Below are 17,788 nucleotides of genomic sequence, written 5' to 3'. Positions count from 1 at the left end.
GTTGGCTTCGTGCAGTTTGTGTAAAGCAGGCCTGAATACAGGGCATCGTTTTCACATCAACTTTGCCAAAACTGGTTGTCTCTCCTGTTTGCTGGAGCATTTTTGTAGTCTCTGATGTACTTTTGGAATTTTCTTTTCATTTTTCTGTCTCAGGTCAGGACAGCTGTTCTCTGAAGTGGCCAGAGTGTTTAGGTCCAATAAAGAAACAAATTAAGCAGTTTTAAAGTTTGAGTAAAGATCCCTACCCCTCTTGGCTGCTATGACCTTGGTCTCTTGTGATAAAATTTTGTTAATTCAGTAGTGCCTCATGAAGGCTTCCAGAATAGTTGACACTAAAAAATTCCTTCATGTGGAGAACAAGCCACCCTTTTTTTTTTTTTTAGACAAAACCCCAACTTCCTGAGGACCTTAGAGCTACCCTAGAGCAGCAAAGTCTTGAGGCTTGGTACACTAGGTCCCAGGATGGTGCATTGGGCAGGAGGGAGGGCAGTTGAGGGTTTCTCAGGGGCTCCAAGATCAGGAAGTGACTTCCTGTTTGAGAAGAGCAGGTGATACCAACCCCCCGGAGTGGGGCCTGGCAGAGGGAGGCTCGTGCCTGAAGCAAACACCCTATAATAGGTGTGCCTGCTGGCAGGATAGGTGGGGCTAACACCATGTCCATGCCTCCTACAGAAACGATAGATCATGTATACTGGAGAAGGGGAAATTCAGTTGGGAGCATGGGGTGGCAGAGCTGATCTCTTTTTCTCTCTCCTTCTGCAGCAACAGCTCCGTATGAGGATCAAGTTGACATATAATCACAAGGGCTCTGCGATGCAGGATCTAGCCGAAGTCAACAACTTCCCCCCACAGTCCTGGCAGTGAGGCTCTGGCGTTGTCCTTACTCTCACCCCACCCAATCAAAGGAACTCTGGGAAGAAGGTTGTGATCCCTGGCAATCCCCCACACTGCACCGTGGGCATGGGGAGCAGAGAGACCTGCTGATGTGGAGGGGTTTCCCTGATCGACTCTGAAGCATATCTGCTAAGACTAATCTCCTCCCCTCCACTGATGAGGCTGGCTGCTTGTGGGGGCTACTCTGCACTCCCTCACACATGCATTCACAGCCGGAAACAACATTCCCCTTCTCCCCCACAAAAACACAGCCTGTTTCGGAAGAGAGGACTGGAATTCCTTGCAGGGAAGCTCTCCCCTTCTCTCTCTCTCTCTCTCTCTCTCTCTCTCTGCAGTGAGTGAGCAGCTTCCCCTTCTTTCTGCTGCCTTCTCTCTGTGGGGTGGGTGAGGTGCATTTTGATTCATCACTAGCTGGGTAGACATCTTCAGGCACTTTCATCTGGGGTTCAGGTTGGAAACTCATCCAGAGGGTGTTAGGGAGCCATGCCTTTTTCTTTCATATCCCCTGTGCTGGAGGAGGCTGTCCACTCTTTGTGGCCTATTCTGTGCATTGCTGTATACACACACACACACACACACACACACACACACACACACACACACACACAAACTTTAGTTGTATGATGATACCAAGGGCAAGTCACACCTTGGAAGTCCATCTGCAAAGCTGGGACTGCAGGAAGAGCGGTGCAGGTGAGAGATGAGCAGACGGTTGTAGTGCTGGAACTGAAAAAAAGCCCTGGCGCACTTGGGTTTTCTTTGCTTTCCACCGTCGGCTGCAGCTCTGCAAACTTGCGCAGGTGTTTCTGTAGCTGCTTCCTTGGAAAGCTTCACTATGGATGAGAGACTCTGAGCTCCACCCTTGGCTGACCCATCCCACACCCAAAGTTTCAGAACTTACTGTCCAGTCCTGTGGCTGTTGGCTGTGGTAGGTGGGTAGAAAAGGGATGTCGAGCTCTATCGCCCTTAAAGAAAAGGCCTTGCTGCCTGCTGGAAGACTCATCATAGACTACACTGCAAAGTCCCTATTTCCCAGCTACTTCAGATCCTTCCCTCCTTTAATTTCCAGAGCCTGTTAGACCCCTGGATTCCATTTGAGTTCGTTCTGACTGGGACATTTGTGTTGTATCTGTAACATTGGCACTGAAATAAAGACCATGCAGTTTAAAGAGACCTTTTCCCACTTTGTACTTAATTGCTCCTTTGCTTCCCTCAAAGTATCTGTCCCATGTTTGTCTTCAAACAGAGTAATTAAACAAGCTGTTCTTCATGTGGAAGCCTGTCTCTTGAGCAAGTGGGTCCAAAGGCCTGAGGTCTGGTGCCCTTCTAAGTCCTGGGATATTCTTGCTTTCTCGAGAAGAGCTGTATGTTGCTGCACCACACCCAGAGCGTGATGCCATTTGGCTGCCTGTTCCATGAGCCCTGCTGGAGACCAAGACTGGAAGCCAGAGGAGATGGGGGCACTTGGTGGCTCGCACCCTCCAGGAGCAGGGGAAGGGAGGGGCACACTTTGGATCTTCATCCCTTGAGCATGCTCAACGTGCCAGCAGGCTCATCTCCAGCCCTGATGCTTCTCTGAAGGAAATGAACTGCAAACCTGCGCTATTTCTCCTAGGCCCTGCCAGCTGCCTGGAATGGTTCCCCTCTGCCTGTGCAAGTGCTTCAAGAGCCGGTTGGCTGTCTCCAGAAGAGCAGCACTGCATGAGTAGGGAGCACTAGGGCTCGGGAAACGGCTGTCACCATTTTGTTCAGACTGCTGGTCTTAGCATGCCAGAAAATACAGCATAAACCTGGTGCTGGGTCTCTGCGGGCCCCTGCCTGCCTGCCTGCTCATGTGGAGGGCTCAGCCCCAGCCCTGCAGCTCAGAGGAGAATCCCTGCTGTAGAGCTTGGCTGGAGCACTGACGGGGTGGGGAACAGCTGGCCCAGGCAGTTGCTGCAGCAGTGGAAACACCGTAGCAACTACCACAGGCATCAGAGGCCAGGTCGTGCAGACAGCCTGTGCCTGGCCCAGCTCGATGCCAGCTCCTGCCTCTGGCCTTACTGCAGGCCGGGTGCAGCCTTCCCGGCCTCTTTTTTTGCTGCTCCGCGCGTGGGGCTCCTCCGCTGCCTGCCCCCTTCCCTGGAAGAGCAGTGGTGCTGGCGCATGAGGGGAGCCATGGAGGGGGCTCCCCCGCGAGGACGGATGCTCGCTGCCCTTCCCCGGCAAGGCCCGTGGCACGAGCAGCGCTAGGGGCTGCTCTTTGCCGCTCTGCGCCCGGCCCGGCAGCTCCCGCGGCGCTGTGTTAGCCCCTGCCGGGGCGCAGGGGCTCGTGCAAGGTGCGGGGCGTCCCGCCAGCGGGGCCCTGCAGCAGCAGGAGGGCGAACTGGGCGGCCGGCGCCCCGCGGAGCGGCGAGAGAGCCCGGCCAGGCGCGCAGGGCAGCGCGCAGACTGCCTGGCCCGGCCCGCGCGGGAGATCCGGGGGCCGTGCGCTGTCGGATCAGACTCCTGTTGGACCGCCGGAAGTGGCTAGCGCTTCCGGCCCGGCACTTCCCGATCGGGGCGGGGTCTGAACGCTAATGAGGCCACGTGGGCGGAGTCTTTAGTTGGGCTGCCAGGCGGTGGGCGGGGCTGGCATGCTAACGAGTCCGTGGGCGGGGCCAGGCGGCGGAATAGCTACCGGTAGGCTGTGGGGGTGGGCGGGGCCGGGTGACGCGAGGGCGGGGCGGGGCCGGCCGGGCCCATGGAGGCGGCGGAGCCGGACGAGGACGAGGCGGGCGGCCGGGCCGGGCCCCGCGCGGGCCCGCGCCTGCTCAAGGTGCGGGGGGCCGGGGCGGTGGTCGCGGGGCGGGGGCGGGTCCTGCGCTCCCTCCGCGCGGTGGGAGTTCGCCCGCCCTTCCCCGCCGCGCTGAGCGCCGCTCTCCCCGCAGAGGCCCGCGCGGCGCAGCCGGAGCCGGAGCCGGCGCTTCGGGTCGCGGGAGCGGAGCTGGCTGCGGGAGGACGCGGCGCGCGGCTGCGTGAGCATCCAGGGCGCGGAGCCCGCGGCCGCCCCGCGCCTCGTGCTGTGCAGCGCGCACACGGCCGCCGCCGAGCTCTGCCCGCCGGGACAACGCCTCTACCTGCAGCTGCACGGAGACCTGGCCAGGTGAGGGCCGCCCGGGCACCCCGCAGCCTCTGCTCGGCCCGGCTGCGCTCGCTCCGGACGCGGGACGCGATCTCAGAGGCTCGGTGGAAAATCCTTACACTGCTGGGCCGCGGGTCCGCTCCCCACGCAGGCGTCGCTGGCAGGGGCAGCGGGGACCGGGCGGGCGAGCCGTCCCGCGCCTGTAGGAACGGTGCTGGGGCGAGCGCCTCGCCCCGTAGTTGTGTCTCTGTGGCTGGTCCCCTCGGGCCTCCTGACCCGGCTGTCCTGGCGCTGGAGAGGAGCCGCTTGGGTCCCCGCAGTGCCCTCGTAAATCACGAGGGCTTCGGCGTCTCCTGAGCGCCTTCACGAGGGCTTCGGCGTCTCCTGAGCGCCTCCGTCGCCGCGTCTGACGGTCTTGTTGCGCGGCCCCTCGGTGCGGCCTTGCGCGAGGAAACGGCTGCTGCTTCAGTGCCCCCGCGTCCTAACGTCGCGTACGTGCTCGCTGGCAGCCGGCGGCGAGGGGAGCAGCTGCCGTGCCTGGGAGGCGGGGGCAGGTTTCTCATGCTGGACCCCTCCAGGCTCTTCCTTGCGTGTGCGGAGTGGTAGCTGGCGGCTCTGTCTGGTCCAGCTGGCCACCAGGCCCCTCCTGTTTTGCCTGGGAAGGTTGTCCTGGCTGGCTACCGCCCTTCCCTTGGGACGCAGCCGGCCAACTCTGTTGCAGTGCTGGAGCAGCGTGGAGCGTGCGGGAGAGGCTGGCTCCGTATGGGGGCCGGAGAGCACGGAGGGTGCCAGGCCCTGGCTTGTGCCTCGTCGCAGCAGCCAGGCAGGGCTGGCAGGGAGCAAAGTGCCTAGGCCCCGGGAGCCTGGGAGCATTATTTGAGAGGCTGAGAGCAGAGGCCAGTCTAGCGTGGGGAAGGGGGTGGCTCAGCTCCACGCAGCTCTAGTGACGTGGAAAAGGAACGTGCTGGAACGCATATTTCATTGCAGCGGGTCCGAGGTCCTGCCGTAAGGTGCGTGATGTTTGCAGCCAGGAGGGGCTGGAATCGGGAAAGCAGCAGCTCGGAGATGGGCTCGTGGGTCACAGCAGGGAGCACCCTGCGTGTGGGCTCCCAGCAGCACGATGGCGAGAGGGCGCGGGCAGGAAAGGCCAGACAGCTGCGTTGCCTCAGCAGGCAGGAACCGCACGCCCTGTGCTGGCTGCCCTGTCAGCACATCCACAGGGTGCTCAGCGAAGAGCTGCGCGTGCCGCTTGACTGTCTGGCAAACCTGCCTTCCCCGAGACCTCTGCGCACTCGCAGGAGAGCGGGGGAAGGCAGCTTTCATCATGGGCTGTAAATACCTGCAAGGGAAGCATCCGTTAAGCCAGGAAAGGAATATAGCAAGAAGCAGTCATGGGCAAAGGAAGCGAAGGAAACTCGGAGTAGGAGCAAAGGAAAGGTTTTACTGGTGAGGCTGGCTTGCCTGTGGGAGCAGTTGCCAGAGGGGAGTCGTCTTGACTCCAGGTCCTGTTGCTGTGGCTGGCGTCAGTCTCTGGGCTGCTCTGGCTTGGGCAGAAGCCGGGGCGGGCTGCCAAGATCGCTCAGTGAGTCTCTGGCCTTTGCAGTGCAGGAGACGAGAGAAGAGCAGGGCTCCGCTCTGGCTCCGTCTGCTGTCATCCTGTGCTCTGGGGAGGCTGCTGTGTCCCATCCCCGGGAGTCCTGGCACCACTCTGGCCACCTCCTGCAGTTACAGAGATGTGCTTTGTTGGGGACGACTCTCGAGTGCCTTGTTCCAGGAGTGCCAGACCAGTGTGCTCTCTGATGTGCTCTGCTCTCAGCTGCATTTGAAGGGGAGGCGGGGGGCAGCTTGCACTGTGTGGCTGGGGCTGACTTGGATCAGGCAGCGGGAGCTTTGCTAGGTGCAGAGTGAAAGGTGCTGTGGGAAGCCCGTCTGGCATGCGACTGTCGAGGAGCTGTCTCATGCCTCGGGGATCAGGAGGGAAGCACCGAAAGTGTTTGCCTGTCTTGTGGCAGGGAGCGTGGATCTGGGGGCCCTGCCAGCATGGCCAAGGGTGCCTGGCCCCTTCCGTACTGGAGCAGCAGCAAGGGCCTGGGATTAAGGCTAGGCCTTGGCAAACTAATTTCCTTTCCTGCACTTCATCCCCAGGCGGCTGGAGCCCACAGAGAAGCCCCTGCAGATCGTGTACGAGTACCTGGCCAGCCTTGGGTTCGAAGATCCCTTGAGGATACAGGAGGAGGCAGCAAACGCAGACCTCAGCTGCATGATCCGTTTTTACAGTGGTAAGAACGTGTCTGGCGTGTGCTGTCGTTCTGGGGGCGGCGCTGGGGCCGAGCCTGTGCGGCAAGCAGTGCAGCTGTATGCAAGAGCTTAGCCCATGCTCTTCTGCCCTGAGGAGAAGGAAGGAGGGTAACTAACCTCTTGCATATATATACGTGCTGCATCACGAGTCATGTTCACAGCTGCGGATGGCGAGAGCTACTGGGCTACAGTAAAGGCAGCAATGGTATGTATGGAAGCTACTCAACGTATCGCAACAAGTCCATTTATTAGCACTAGGGGGAGGAAAGGCAGAGCATGAGCAGCTGACATGGCTTTGCACTGATTGCCCCAATCTCCTCCTATGCCAAGGAGGAAGGGAACGCCGTGGGTGCGGTGTGCGTGTCTGGGCTTCAGCAGGGCTTTTGACCAAGTCCCACATGACACCCTCATAAGCAAACAGGTAAAGCCACTGCAAGGAAGACAGGGACCTGGCTGCATAACCACAAGTCAAGGGTAATAACAAATGGATCCGTGTCAGAATGGCAAGAGGTTTTGAGGGGGGGTTTCCAGAGGTCTGTCTGGAGTCCAGTGCTGTTTCAATGAGCCTGTCAGTGACTTGGGTGCTGCAGTGGAGAGCTTCCTGGGGAGATGTACAGGAGAAGGGGAATTGGGAGGCGCTGTGAGCACACTGGAGGACAGGAGCAGAATTCAGAAGGTTTGATAGGTTGGAAATCTGGGCTTATGCTTGGAGCTGGGGAGGCCTCAGCTAGAGTCGTGTGCACTTCTGCGCGCCACACTTTGAGGAGGATGTGGAGAAGTTAGGGTCTGGAGGAGGGTGCCTGTAGCTGATAAAGGCTTGGAAGGCAGCTGCCAGATGTAAGGTTGGGAAAACTGGGCACTTCTGGCTTGGAGGAAAGGTAACTGACGAGAGTCTTTAAATCTCTGGAGGGCTGCTGTAGGGAAGACAGAGCATGACCATTGTTCCTTGCTGCACAGGGCAGGATGGTAGGTGCTAGCTTCAGACTGCAGTAGAGCGGGCTTTGGTTGGACTTCTGGAAGCACTTGCTCGCTGTAGAGCAGCGAGGCAGTGGGAGCGATGGAGGCCTTGGAGGCGGCTGGCTGAGCACAGTAGAGGAGGGTTGAGGAGCAGCATCTTGCATCCAGGCAGGGGGTGGACCGGATGGCCCCTGAGGTGCCCTTTAGTCCTGTGGTCCTGTGCCATGGGACAGGAGGGTCAGAGACGGCTCCTGGCTTTAGATCTAAGGGTCAGCTGGAGAGCAGTGAGGCTTGTGTGGAGGGATTGGGAGTTGACCCTGCAGCTTGAGCCTGAGTGGGTGGCCAAGGGGCTGAGGAGATGCTGACAAGCCAGGGCACACCCTCTGATGGCAGAAGATGGGTTCAGTCAGGGGAGCTGGTTTGAGAGGCATCCCAGGAGAGCTGCAGGTGCGGTGTGGGTGGCCCAGCGCACCCAGAAAGGCTATGGAGGGGCTTCCCAGGACCCAGCGGGAGAGCGGCCAAAGGTGCCGTCTGGGTCCTGGGAAGAGGCACGGCGAGGCCTGTTGCAGAGGTGGAGGACGTGGGTCCAGTGCATTGTGGGCCGAGCTTTGCGCCAGGGAAGGCTGCTGGGAGCACCCAGAAAGGCTTCAGCTTTGGAGAAGTCACTTTGCTCCATGGGCAGGGTCACATCTGGTGCTGAAACCCATCAGGTTGCCCTTGCAGGAGGTCTGATCTTGGGCCCAGAGTTCTTGCCTGTGTCTGAACTGGAAACGGTTTCACGCTGTGGATCCAGCCTAGAGCTAATCGCGTAGCGCTGGACAGCTCAGACTGCCGTGTCCAGAGGCTCCGTTTCTTGGTTTGGTGCTCAGCTGACCAGGCTGAATTGTAGAATCACTGAAAATGGGGGCTGTCGGCATAAGCAGGTGCTGACCGTCCTGGGAGGAGAACCAAAATGATCGCAGCTGGGAGCAGGAGGGGCCACGCATGGCACCCGGCCGGCTGCCCAGGGGAGGGGTAGCGGGGGGGTGGCATGGGGCCGGAGCACAGCTCCGTGGCTGTGGCGCGAGGGATGGGGGCACGGGGGTGGGGCTTGGGCTTGCACGCGGCGCTGCTGCTTACCTGGAGGCCCATTACGCTGGTGGTGACGGCTGCTGCCTCCAAAACCTCCCTCTGCCGCCATGGAGCCGTGCCTGGAGCTGTGTGGCCAGCTGCCGGGCGGCAGCAGCAGTGTGGTGGTGGCCAGGCGGCACGCAGCCATCCCCACTACCCCGCGCCCCACCGCTGCCGCCGTCTGCGCAGCTCCGAGCATGGCTCCGCAGCGGCAGCAGGAGGTTTTGGAGGCCGCTGCCGCTTGCCTGTGGGGCCACCCGTGCCAGCGGTGACGGCCACTGTGTACAGAACTTCCCGCTGCTGCAGGGCTGTGCTTACCCCACTTACCTCTAAGATCCAGGGGCAAAGGGCATGGCTCCGCAGTGGCCATGCTTGCCCACAAAGCCCCCCCACCCTACATGCAGATGCCATTGCGGAGCCCTGCAGCTGGTTGCGGGGCATGCCGCTGAATGCAAGCCCCCCGTCTCACCCCCCGGCTGGGCGGCACATATATGGCCTGCACATATAGTAGGAAGCTGCCTGCCCCTTGCTGCACCCTGCCAGATGGGCTGTTCTCTCTGGGACCCTGCTCGGCATCCATAGGGCCGGAGGGTGCAGGCGAGGTGGGGAGGCAGTCAGTGAGGCTCACTGCACCTTGTCATGTGTCCACAGATGCACCACAAGCAGGTCCAGAGAGGTGATCCTCCCCCTCTGTGCGGCACTGGTCAGGCCGCAGCTGGAGTACTGCGTCCAGTTCTGGGCGCCGCACTTCAGGAGGGATGTGGGCAACATGGAGAGGGTCCAGAGGAGGCCACTCGCATGATCAGGGGGCAGCAGGGCAGGCCCTACGAGGAGAGGCGACGGGACCTGAACCTGTTCAGCCTCCACAAGAGAAAGCTGAGGGGGGATCTAGTGACCACCTACAAACTAGCCAAGGGGGACCAGCAGGCAATGGGAGAGTCCCTGTTCCCCCTGAGTGCTACTGGGAGTAACAAGGAATAACGGCCATAAGTTGACGGGGAGTAGATTCATGCTAGACATCAGAAGGCGCGACTTCACGGTCAGGGCGGCTAGGGTCTGGAACCAGCTTCCAAGGGAAGTGGTGCTTGCCCCTGCCCTGGGGGGGCTCTGTTCCCTTGCAGTCTCAGGGCTCTGCACTGTGGACAGCAGTCCCAAGTCATGCTGTCTGCCACCTCCCATCACCTGGCACCCGGCTGCCCCTCTGCCTCGAGCGCAGAGTTCCACGTGTGTGCTTGGGCCGGCCTGGCTGACACGGCTAGAGCAGCTCCTGCTTGGGGGAACAAACCCGGCCAGGCCTCAATGCCACTTCTGCCAGGTGTTCCCTGGGCTGCAGGTCCCTGTTCCCATGTGCTTGTCATGTAATTGGCTGTGCTCTGGCAGCCAGACACTTGACAAATGGCCTGAGTCTAACCAGCGCTCGAGCCTGGTGGAGGGGACCTGGCCCGGCATCCTGGCCCTGGGGCTGGCTGTTCCAGAGCCAGTTGTGGCAGGTGCTGGGGCTGCCCTTGCCTACTGGAGAGCTGCCGGCTCAGTTGCTGCTCCTGAGCTAGGGGCAAAGTAGTCTGGCTGGGGAAGGAGGCTTCCACCTGCCATGACTCATTTTGGTTCTCCTCCCAGGATGGTCAGCACCTGCTTATGCCGACAGTGGGCTTCTCACAGCAGCATTGCAACATGTGCTGGCAGGGGCCAGGCTGGACCAAAGGTGCCGGGACCTGGGGGTGGTGGGTGCAGGGCCTATTGGACCTCCCCTCACGGTGCAGCAGCTTGGTGTCTGGGGGTCGGGGCACTGTGGAGAGGTGGTCCACAGCCGTGGGTTAGTGTTCCCTAGTGCCACCGGGCATCGCTGCGCCTGCCTGGAAGCCAGGGAGAGTGCTGATGTCATGTGCCCCAAAGGGCCCCTGCCCTCCCCGCAAGGCCCTGGTGTCCCCTCGTGTGCTGTGCTGCTCCGTGCTGCTGTACCCTGCTCTGCTGTTTGGCCAGGTCACCTTGTCCAGCTGCTGCTGGGGGCTGCCGCAGGTGCCTGGGGGAGCTGACCACCTGCCTTCGCTTTCGCCTTCCCTGGTGCCCGGCTGCATCTCCAGCCTGAAGCTGTATGAGCTTCGCAGAAGCTGCTGTGCGATGCAGCCTTTCTAAAATTAGCCTGCCCTTGCCTGACTGTGCAGTCACGTGGCCTGTGTTAAGTAGTCCAGCCCTGCTGAGTGGATACGTAGCTGCTGCCCCAGGCTACCCCTGTGTTGTTGTCTCAAAGAAGCCATAGGAGTTCCCAAGCATTAGATACGTGGGTGCTTGGGCAGGCTGACACGGCTGCTGTGACAGCAAGGCGGAGAGCCTGGCAGCTGTGCACAACAACGGAGCTTGTGCAAAGTGTCTTCCACTTGTTTGATGGGGATGGAAGGGCTATGAAGGCACACACGGGCTTTCTCCCTCTGCATCGCCAGCTCTCTGTGTTGCGTTGCAATTCCTTACATCAGATAAACCAAGATGTTTAAACTGGACAGATGCAGGCCTGTATCAGAAATGAGCCTCTGATTTCTACTCGGCTAAATGCTGGACCCAACTCAGAATTTTTATTTCAGTTCTGGAGCCTTTAGAAACCCTATTTTTCAGCTGAATAGCGAGGCCCTGCTCTTCCTTTTGGTCCCAGCAGCATGAGTTTGGATGCTGCTCCTATTCTGGGTAAAGGGAAAAGAATGCAATTATAGGTTGCATTATGGTGTGCAGACCCAAGGGGCAGAGTGAAAGGCATGACTGGCAGCCTGAATTAGGCATTTCGTACTTAGATTTTCTTGTCTTTGTGGCTATTAATACTCAAGTTCTGGGGATTGTAGAGATTCCTAAATGGTTGCTTTATCACAAATGCCTGTTGTCTGCAGAGATTTTCACGGTGAGTGGACTGCTAAAGTGCTAGGAAAGCTTGCGGTGAGATCGAGATGGTCCATCTGTTTCCAGTAGCAGCAGTGAACAACAAACTCTCATTTAGTGATACCTGGTTTTTGGGCTGGCTGCGTAACTTTCCATGTTGGCCCGCAGCTCGGTTTTTGATGCGCCTTCATTTCCCATCTGATCCCATGACCCCTCTTGCTGGACTGCAGTGTCACGGCCTGTGGATTCCCCGTGGTGTTGAAGATGGGTTTGAACCTTGTGCATGGGGGTCCCATGTTGGCCTTCGTGCTTCTGACATGGTTCTGAGCAGTCCCTCTTCTCTTCCCTTGTCCCCACCTGAGCACCGCGTTTCCAGAGGCTGGTTTTGAGTTTGCCAGCCTGGTCTCCTCAGCGCTTGCTTTCTGCAGCTGCCCAGGTTCACACGCGTGCTGGCAGGAGCAATCTCACTGTTCTCGGAGCCAAGTGCAGACTCCAAGTCTTTGCCTGAGGGCCTTGCATATGACTGAGCTGGGGAGCTGAAGCCAGGCGCTGACTGCAATGGCCAGTGGTCCAGGGTAGCCCAGCTGGAGTGCTGGATAGCAAATGCTCTAAACTGGCCACAGCCAATTGACAACTAAAAATTATTTTGCTCCAGAAACTCAAGGAAACGTCATTGCTTTGGTAGCAGAGGTGGCAGCAGAAGTGCTAAGTTCATTATGAATGAATGAGCCTAGGCCCTGGCCCCATGCAGAACAGCAGGTTGTTTGCTTGCACCTGGAGGTGCTAAGAATCCTAATGCAGCTTCACAGATCTGAGCCAGTTTGTCTTTGTAACTTGCTGAGGAGCTGAGGTATTATTGAGAGGAGAGTTCCCATTTCACAGGAAGAGAGTAGAGGCAGGGAGAGACATGCAACATCTGTTCCTAGCTAGGGAGGTGCTAATACCTGTGGGTGTCCTGTCTTGGGATCAGCATCTTGCAAAGCAGATGGGGCTTGTTGCCGCCACAGCACATGAATTGCCCCATGCTGAAGGGTGTCCTGGGCTGGGAGCAGGTCTGTCTAGAGCCCCATGGGGACAGGGCCAACCAGGCAGCACGAGGGCAAATGGGAGGCAATGTGAAGAGATGGGTTGCCAGCGCGGCTCATGGGAGGATGGGCTGGGCAGGATGGTGGTGCAGGCATGCGGCTTGGCTGCTGGGATTTGCACGGTGGTTTAACTGGAGGTTGTGGGGCCACAGCTGAGACCTGTGGTGCTCTGTGGCCTGTCCCACCTTGCAGGAGGCGCCTCTCCCTTGTTGCAGGGTGCGGTGCAGTCAGCCAGCTCGGGCTCACCACGCCTGGCTGTCAGGAGGCTGTTTCCAGAGTCCTGCGTTTGGTGACTCTCCCTGTGCCCTGATGGGAGAGCCGGCTCATGGGGCCGTTGGGACGATCTAGCCTGACGGCTGGTGATACCGGCCCCATCAAACCTGGAGAACATCAGGGCTGATGTGAGAAACGGCCCTGGCAGCTGTTCCAGTGCCTAAGTGATGCTTTTCTAGTCTGAATGTGTCTGGATCCAGTTCTGGCGCCTGGATGGGGTTTGTTCCTGTCTCCTCAAGGGAAGGGCTTCTTTCTCTTCACAGCTTCCTGTTCTCAGGGCCTCTTCCTCGTCAGCTGAGTCTTCACACTCTTGGAGTCTCACCAGGAGGCCTGTTTCCCATCCTTTCATCATTCTGGGTGCTCTTTACTGTAGCCCTCTCTGGGCAGGAGTTCTTGCCAGGGGCCGTGATGCAGGCACAGGCTGTTCCTTAGGATCCCTCTCTGCCTCCCCAGGGCAGGTCCCAGCCCCTCACTGCTGTTGCTGCCATTTGAGTCCAGCTGTCACTAATTACTTGTTCACTTGCAGCTGGGGCTATGGAAGTGGCTGATTGCAGGGAAGGAGGGGCAGTGGAGTGTGGGGCTCAGACAGTGGTGCTGAGCACCTTCTGCACCCCGTTTAGCAGCCTGACTATCCCTGTTACCAGAGCACTGGGGAGGCCCAGACTGAGCCTGTAATCTGTCTGGAGGGATCGATTCTGCCAGGAGCAGCACTCTGCACGGCCTAGGGCTGGGGGAGCTGCCTGCACCCATGGGGAGGAGCACAGATCCTGACACCCAGGTGCCCAGACCAGCCGGGATCTTGCAGAGCAGCCATGCACGTATCGCACCACAGCTCATTATCTTGTGTCACCTTCAGAGCTCTGCAGAACGTACGAGGCTCTAGGGAATCGCATCTGTCGTGTCGGCCCGTGCAGGTGAAACGTTGTGCCGTGCTCTGGTCCCGTCCGAGTCATTTTCAGGTCCTTAACGAGACTCAGCCCCGTCCTGCAAAAGGGGTCATAGAAAAAGATATGAAACCTCAGTGACTCCCATGATTGCCAGGTATAGAGAGAGACGGGTGCAGAACTTGATTGCGAAGGGTGTTTAATTGTGCTAAAGTCCTAATGGTGTTAAGACACAAGTTGCACCAGCTTTGCAGAAACGTCTCGGGGAACCAAGATTCACTGTTAAAATACTGTGCAGTGTCTGGGAAATCTTTGATAATTTTTCCTCAAGCAGTTCTTCCCTTCAGAAATATGAATGCATTAGTATGTGGATAGTATTAGCATGGTATTTCAAGCAGGATGAATGTATTAATATTGCGTTGTCCTGTGTTTGCTCAGTGCTTCCCAGAGCAGGCACGCAGAGTTGAACAGCCACAGACAAAGGAAGCGATGTGCTGTGTAAAATGCCATTGCGATACACCTCCTCTTGGCCCCAGTGGTTAGTGTGGGTCCAGCATCTTGCTGGATTGCTCCATCAGAAGGAGGCATTGCCGACATGCGTCAGTTATTTCTTTGTGGTCTTGTTTGTGTACAGTCAGCGCACATGGCGCCCTGCTTTCCCGCGTGGCAGGAACAAACGCTGGAGGTGTTTCCTTGTTTGTGGCTTCCAAACCTGCCTCTCCAGCCGCTCCTCTTCTCCAAGGAGTTCTGGGCCTGCTCCCTCTGGGGCTGCTGGCCATGCTTAACCCCTCTTGCCCATGCAGACACATGCAGCTGCAGCCTGCATCCCTGCCTCTGTGTTTTACTCGATCCCAAGGACATCCTGCTTTCTGCCCTGGTGTTCTCCTGCCTTGGGTAGTGGCTTCCATGGCTTCCGCAATCTGACTCCCTAAGGGGGAGTTAAGTTGCATCTCCCACGTAGCTGACTGGAGGGTGGCCAGCCCCAGAGCCAGAGCTGCAGACATCCTGCCTCTGGTGGGGCAGGAAGTCTGTGGAAGACTGATGCTAACATGCCTCTTCTCCCCTCCCCAGAAAAGCCATGTCAGGTGGAGCAGCTGGACCGGATCCTGCTCTCGGGCATCTACAGTGTGCGCAAGGGAAGGACCCAGCTGCACAAGTGGGCAGAGCGCCTGATCATCCTCTGTGGCACCTGCCTCATCGTGTCCTCTGTGAAAGACAGCCACGCGGGGAAGATGCACATTCTGCCACTGGTGGGAGGGAAGGTGAGGTGTGGTGTGTGGGCCAGCAGAACAAGGAAACCACCAAGCTGGGGTGGCCCATGCCCAGGCGGTCCTGGGAGCAGGAGTTCTGGATACAGTTGTACAACTCCCCTGTGCTGTGTTGTGCAGCTGCAGGTTTCACAAGCCTGTGGCAGCAGCAGTAATGCTGCTCTTCTGCAGTCAGCAGCATCAGCTGGCCCACCCTGCCCTGCCCCTGTGATCGCTGACTGGGAGTATCCCTGCTGGGAGGCCTGGAAAGATGCTTGTTGTCGCTGCCCAGCAGGCCCAACTTAGCCACTGCCCTTGGAGGAGAGCAGAGTCCCTGCCCTCACAGACCCCCAACTTCGTCCCCCTGCTCCCAGAGCTGCTGGGCTGTGATGTGGCTCCTTTCTCCCGTTGCAGGTGGAGGAGGTGAAGCGCCGGCAGCACTCGCTTGCTTTCAGCTCTGTAGGGGCACAAGCGCAAACTTTCCATGTCTGCTTCAACACGCCCGCGGAGTGCCAGCGCTGGCTCCGGCAGGCTTCTACGGTGAGGCCCAGGCTGCGGGGGGTTGAGCTGTGGGGCTCCAGGGTGAAAGGGAGGGGAGTTTGCTGAATGATGGCTCAGACCTACCCCGGAAATTGCTGGGGGTGTGCCAGGATCACCTCCCAGCATCCCTGCACAGCTCATCTCTGGGGACACTGGCTGAGCTGTTGTCTGCGGCCCTGAGCAGCTGGATGCTGCACGCCAGGGCTCCACTGAGGCTGCTGCCTGTATGGCACCACCAAGCCATCATCCTGACCTGGTGCCCCGTTGCAGCCGGCACCTGCTTTTCACAGACATTAGGCCTGGAAGGGACCGTGGAAGATCATTGAGTCCAGACCCCTGCCCCAGGGGCAGGAAGTCAAGGGGCATGCTGCCAGCCTTCAGAGTTATTCCCAGGGTGGCCTCTTCCCTTAGCAACAGTGACCCACAAACTGGACCCTACCCTCACTGCCTCTGCCAAAGTGGTACACAGAGCTGGCATGAAGCTGCTCTGGGGCACAGAGGAGTCGGCATGGCCAGCCTGCGAGCTGAAGAGGCTGGTCAGTCCTGCCACCTCGTTCCACATTGGAGCACTTGGACAGGAGTGGCCTCTGCACTAAAGCCTGGTTTCACGTGGAAAGCCTGGTATCGGCTGTGGCCAGGAATGGGTTCTGGGCTGGGTGGGTAGTGGCGGTTCCCATGTGCCAGCTCAGGCTGTGGACAGCAGCAGTGTCTGCATGGGATGGGGCCATCTCCCAGCATTGCACAGCTGCTTTGCCAGCACCTAGTGTCCTGTTCTGTAGGCCACAGTTTCCCTGTGCCCAGTGGGTGTCCCGGGCTCCCTGCACTACCTGGACCTGTCTCAATGGCAGCAGTGCTGCTGAAGCGCAGCCCGCGGGGTCCCTGCATGCGTTGTCTCTGCTAAGGATGCTCCCATATTACGAACCACCTGCAGAGCAGTGCAGAGACCCCTGGGTGCAGTGCTGCTGCCTGAGGCATCCATGGGCTTGCAGGCCACTGCCAGTTCAAACAGCATCTCTAGTCTCCTGTGGGGTCGGGCCTGTTCAGCCATCCAGACCTGGCCCAGCCCCTTCCTGACCTTCCGTTATCCTTTCCGCTTCATCTTCCTTCCAGGGCTTTGGCCCTTCACAGTCGTGTCTCAGGCTCTTGCTGCTGACAGCTTTGGCAACCAGAGCTGTCCCCTCCAAGGGTTCTTCCCTGTCGGTGCTTGGGGACTGTGGAGAATCCTCTGACGCTCGGAAGCACTCTCGCTCTGAGCACGGCTTCTAGCTCGGTCCCCTGGAAGGACCAGCATTGTCACCATGCACATGTACCTTGTCCACCAGCCCCTCCTGCCCAGATGCAGGGGAATGCATCACAGTCTGAGGGCAGCCAGCTGCCATAAAACTACGCTGGCTATAGAGCCCAGAACAAAGCGTCCGAGGTCTGAGGACAGAAGATCGTGGCCATGGAAATGACTTCAGAGGAGGCCCAGTTTTCCAGAGCCTGGGTCAGTGCAGAAATGTTGCAAAGCTTCCTGGGGTAGATCTTTTCCAGCTTGATGAAAGTGATGTGCGAGTGCCCAAAGCAAGGGAAACCCTCAAACCCTGCACAAAGTTGCTGAGCTCTGCAGCACTGCCGGGGACTGCTGCTCTTGGCCCGTCTGGTCTGGAACGTGCCCCTGCGCTGCGCCGCGGGGCAGCAGTTGGAGCCAAGAGTCAGTTGATGCCCGTGCTAGCCGGATCCCTCCTGCTGTTTGTTGTAGCTGGCAGCTGGGCCCAAAACACGCGTGCGGCTCATACAAGGCAGCCCCTTTCCTTTTCTATCACCACCAGTCGGGGATGAGAGCGGTGACAAGCAGGCCGAGGTCATATGCAATGCAGTTAAAAACCACTTCCCTGTGTGGGCCCTGCCCACCCCTGGTGGAGACCAGGATCCTGTTGCTGCCTTGTGCTCTGTCAGCCCCCAGCATGTCCTGGCCTTGCAATTTACTCTTGACTTCTTGATTTAGTCACAGAAAAGACGGCGCAGACTGAACTTGGCCCTTGCCTTCCAGGTTGTGTCTCAGCGCCTGAGCACTGTGGACCTCTCATGTTACAGCCTGGAGGAGGTCCCTGAGCATCTCTTCTACAGCCAAGACATCACCTACCTCAACTTGCGACACAACTTCATGCACCTGAGTGGCTCGGGAGGGCTGGACTCGCTCTGCAGGTGTGTTCTGAACTGGTTCCTTTGCACTGGGGCCAGTGGATTACACCAGGGGCAAGGGGACAGGAGCATGCAGAGCAGACAGGAGTCATCCTGGTCCCTGTGGCTCCTGCCCACTGGGAGTAGGGTGGCCTTTGAGAGGTGTTAGCTGCTGGAGACTGGGGAGTCTGAGTCATGCCCAGCACCATGCCAGCGGGCTTGCACAGAGCTGTGCCTAGCCACTTGATGTTGCACAGACAGATGCCATGGTGATTGTGAGGCCCTTGGCTAAACAGTTGGGTAGCACCATTCGCTGCAAGAGCAGCAGCCAAGAGGAGCCCAGTGCAGCAGTCATGCTGAGAGGCTTGTGCG

The 17,788-nt window shown here is 58.8% G+C and overlaps 2 protein-coding genes across 4 annotated transcripts in view; both read left to right on the top strand.

Moving 5' to 3' along the window:
- The window catches only part of AP1G1 (adaptor related protein complex 1 subunit gamma 1), a 50,667-nt gene extending 48,600 nt beyond the window's left edge, over positions 1 to 2,067 (top strand). For both annotated transcript variants that reach the window (XM_090061885.1, XM_090061884.1), the window contains exon 23: positions 763 to 2,067. In XM_090061885.1, the coding sequence (XP_089918011.1) occupies positions 763 to 864 (102 nt within the window). In that variant the 3' untranslated portion in view covers positions 865 to 2,067. The remainder of the gene's footprint in view (positions 1 to 762) is intronic.
- Positions 2,068 to 3,597: 1,530 nt separating this feature from the next.
- The window catches only part of PHLPP2 (PH domain and leucine rich repeat protein phosphatase 2), a 39,828-nt gene continuing 25,637 nt past the window's right edge, over positions 3,598 to 17,788 (top strand). For both annotated transcript variants that reach the window (XM_090062048.1, XM_090062047.1), the window contains exons 1-6: positions 3,598 to 3,691; positions 3,804 to 4,018; positions 6,143 to 6,276; positions 14,538 to 14,728; positions 15,128 to 15,253; positions 17,286 to 17,440. In XM_090062048.1, the coding sequence (XP_089918174.1) occupies positions 3,617 to 3,691; positions 3,804 to 4,018; positions 6,143 to 6,276; positions 14,538 to 14,728; positions 15,128 to 15,253; positions 17,286 to 17,440 (896 nt within the window). In that variant the 5' untranslated portion in view covers positions 3,598 to 3,616. The remainder of the gene's footprint in view (positions 3,692 to 3,803; positions 4,019 to 6,142; positions 6,277 to 14,537; positions 14,729 to 15,127; positions 15,254 to 17,285; positions 17,441 to 17,788) is intronic.

This window comes from Crocodylus siamensis, chromosome 9 (assembly GCF_052110815.1).
Source record: "Crocodylus siamensis isolate JL-2025a chromosome 9, ASM5211081v1, whole genome shotgun sequence".
Lineage (NCBI taxonomy): Eukaryota > Metazoa > Chordata > Crocodylia > Crocodylidae > Crocodylus > Crocodylus siamensis.
This window is presented reverse-complemented; position numbering and strand designations above follow the sequence as displayed.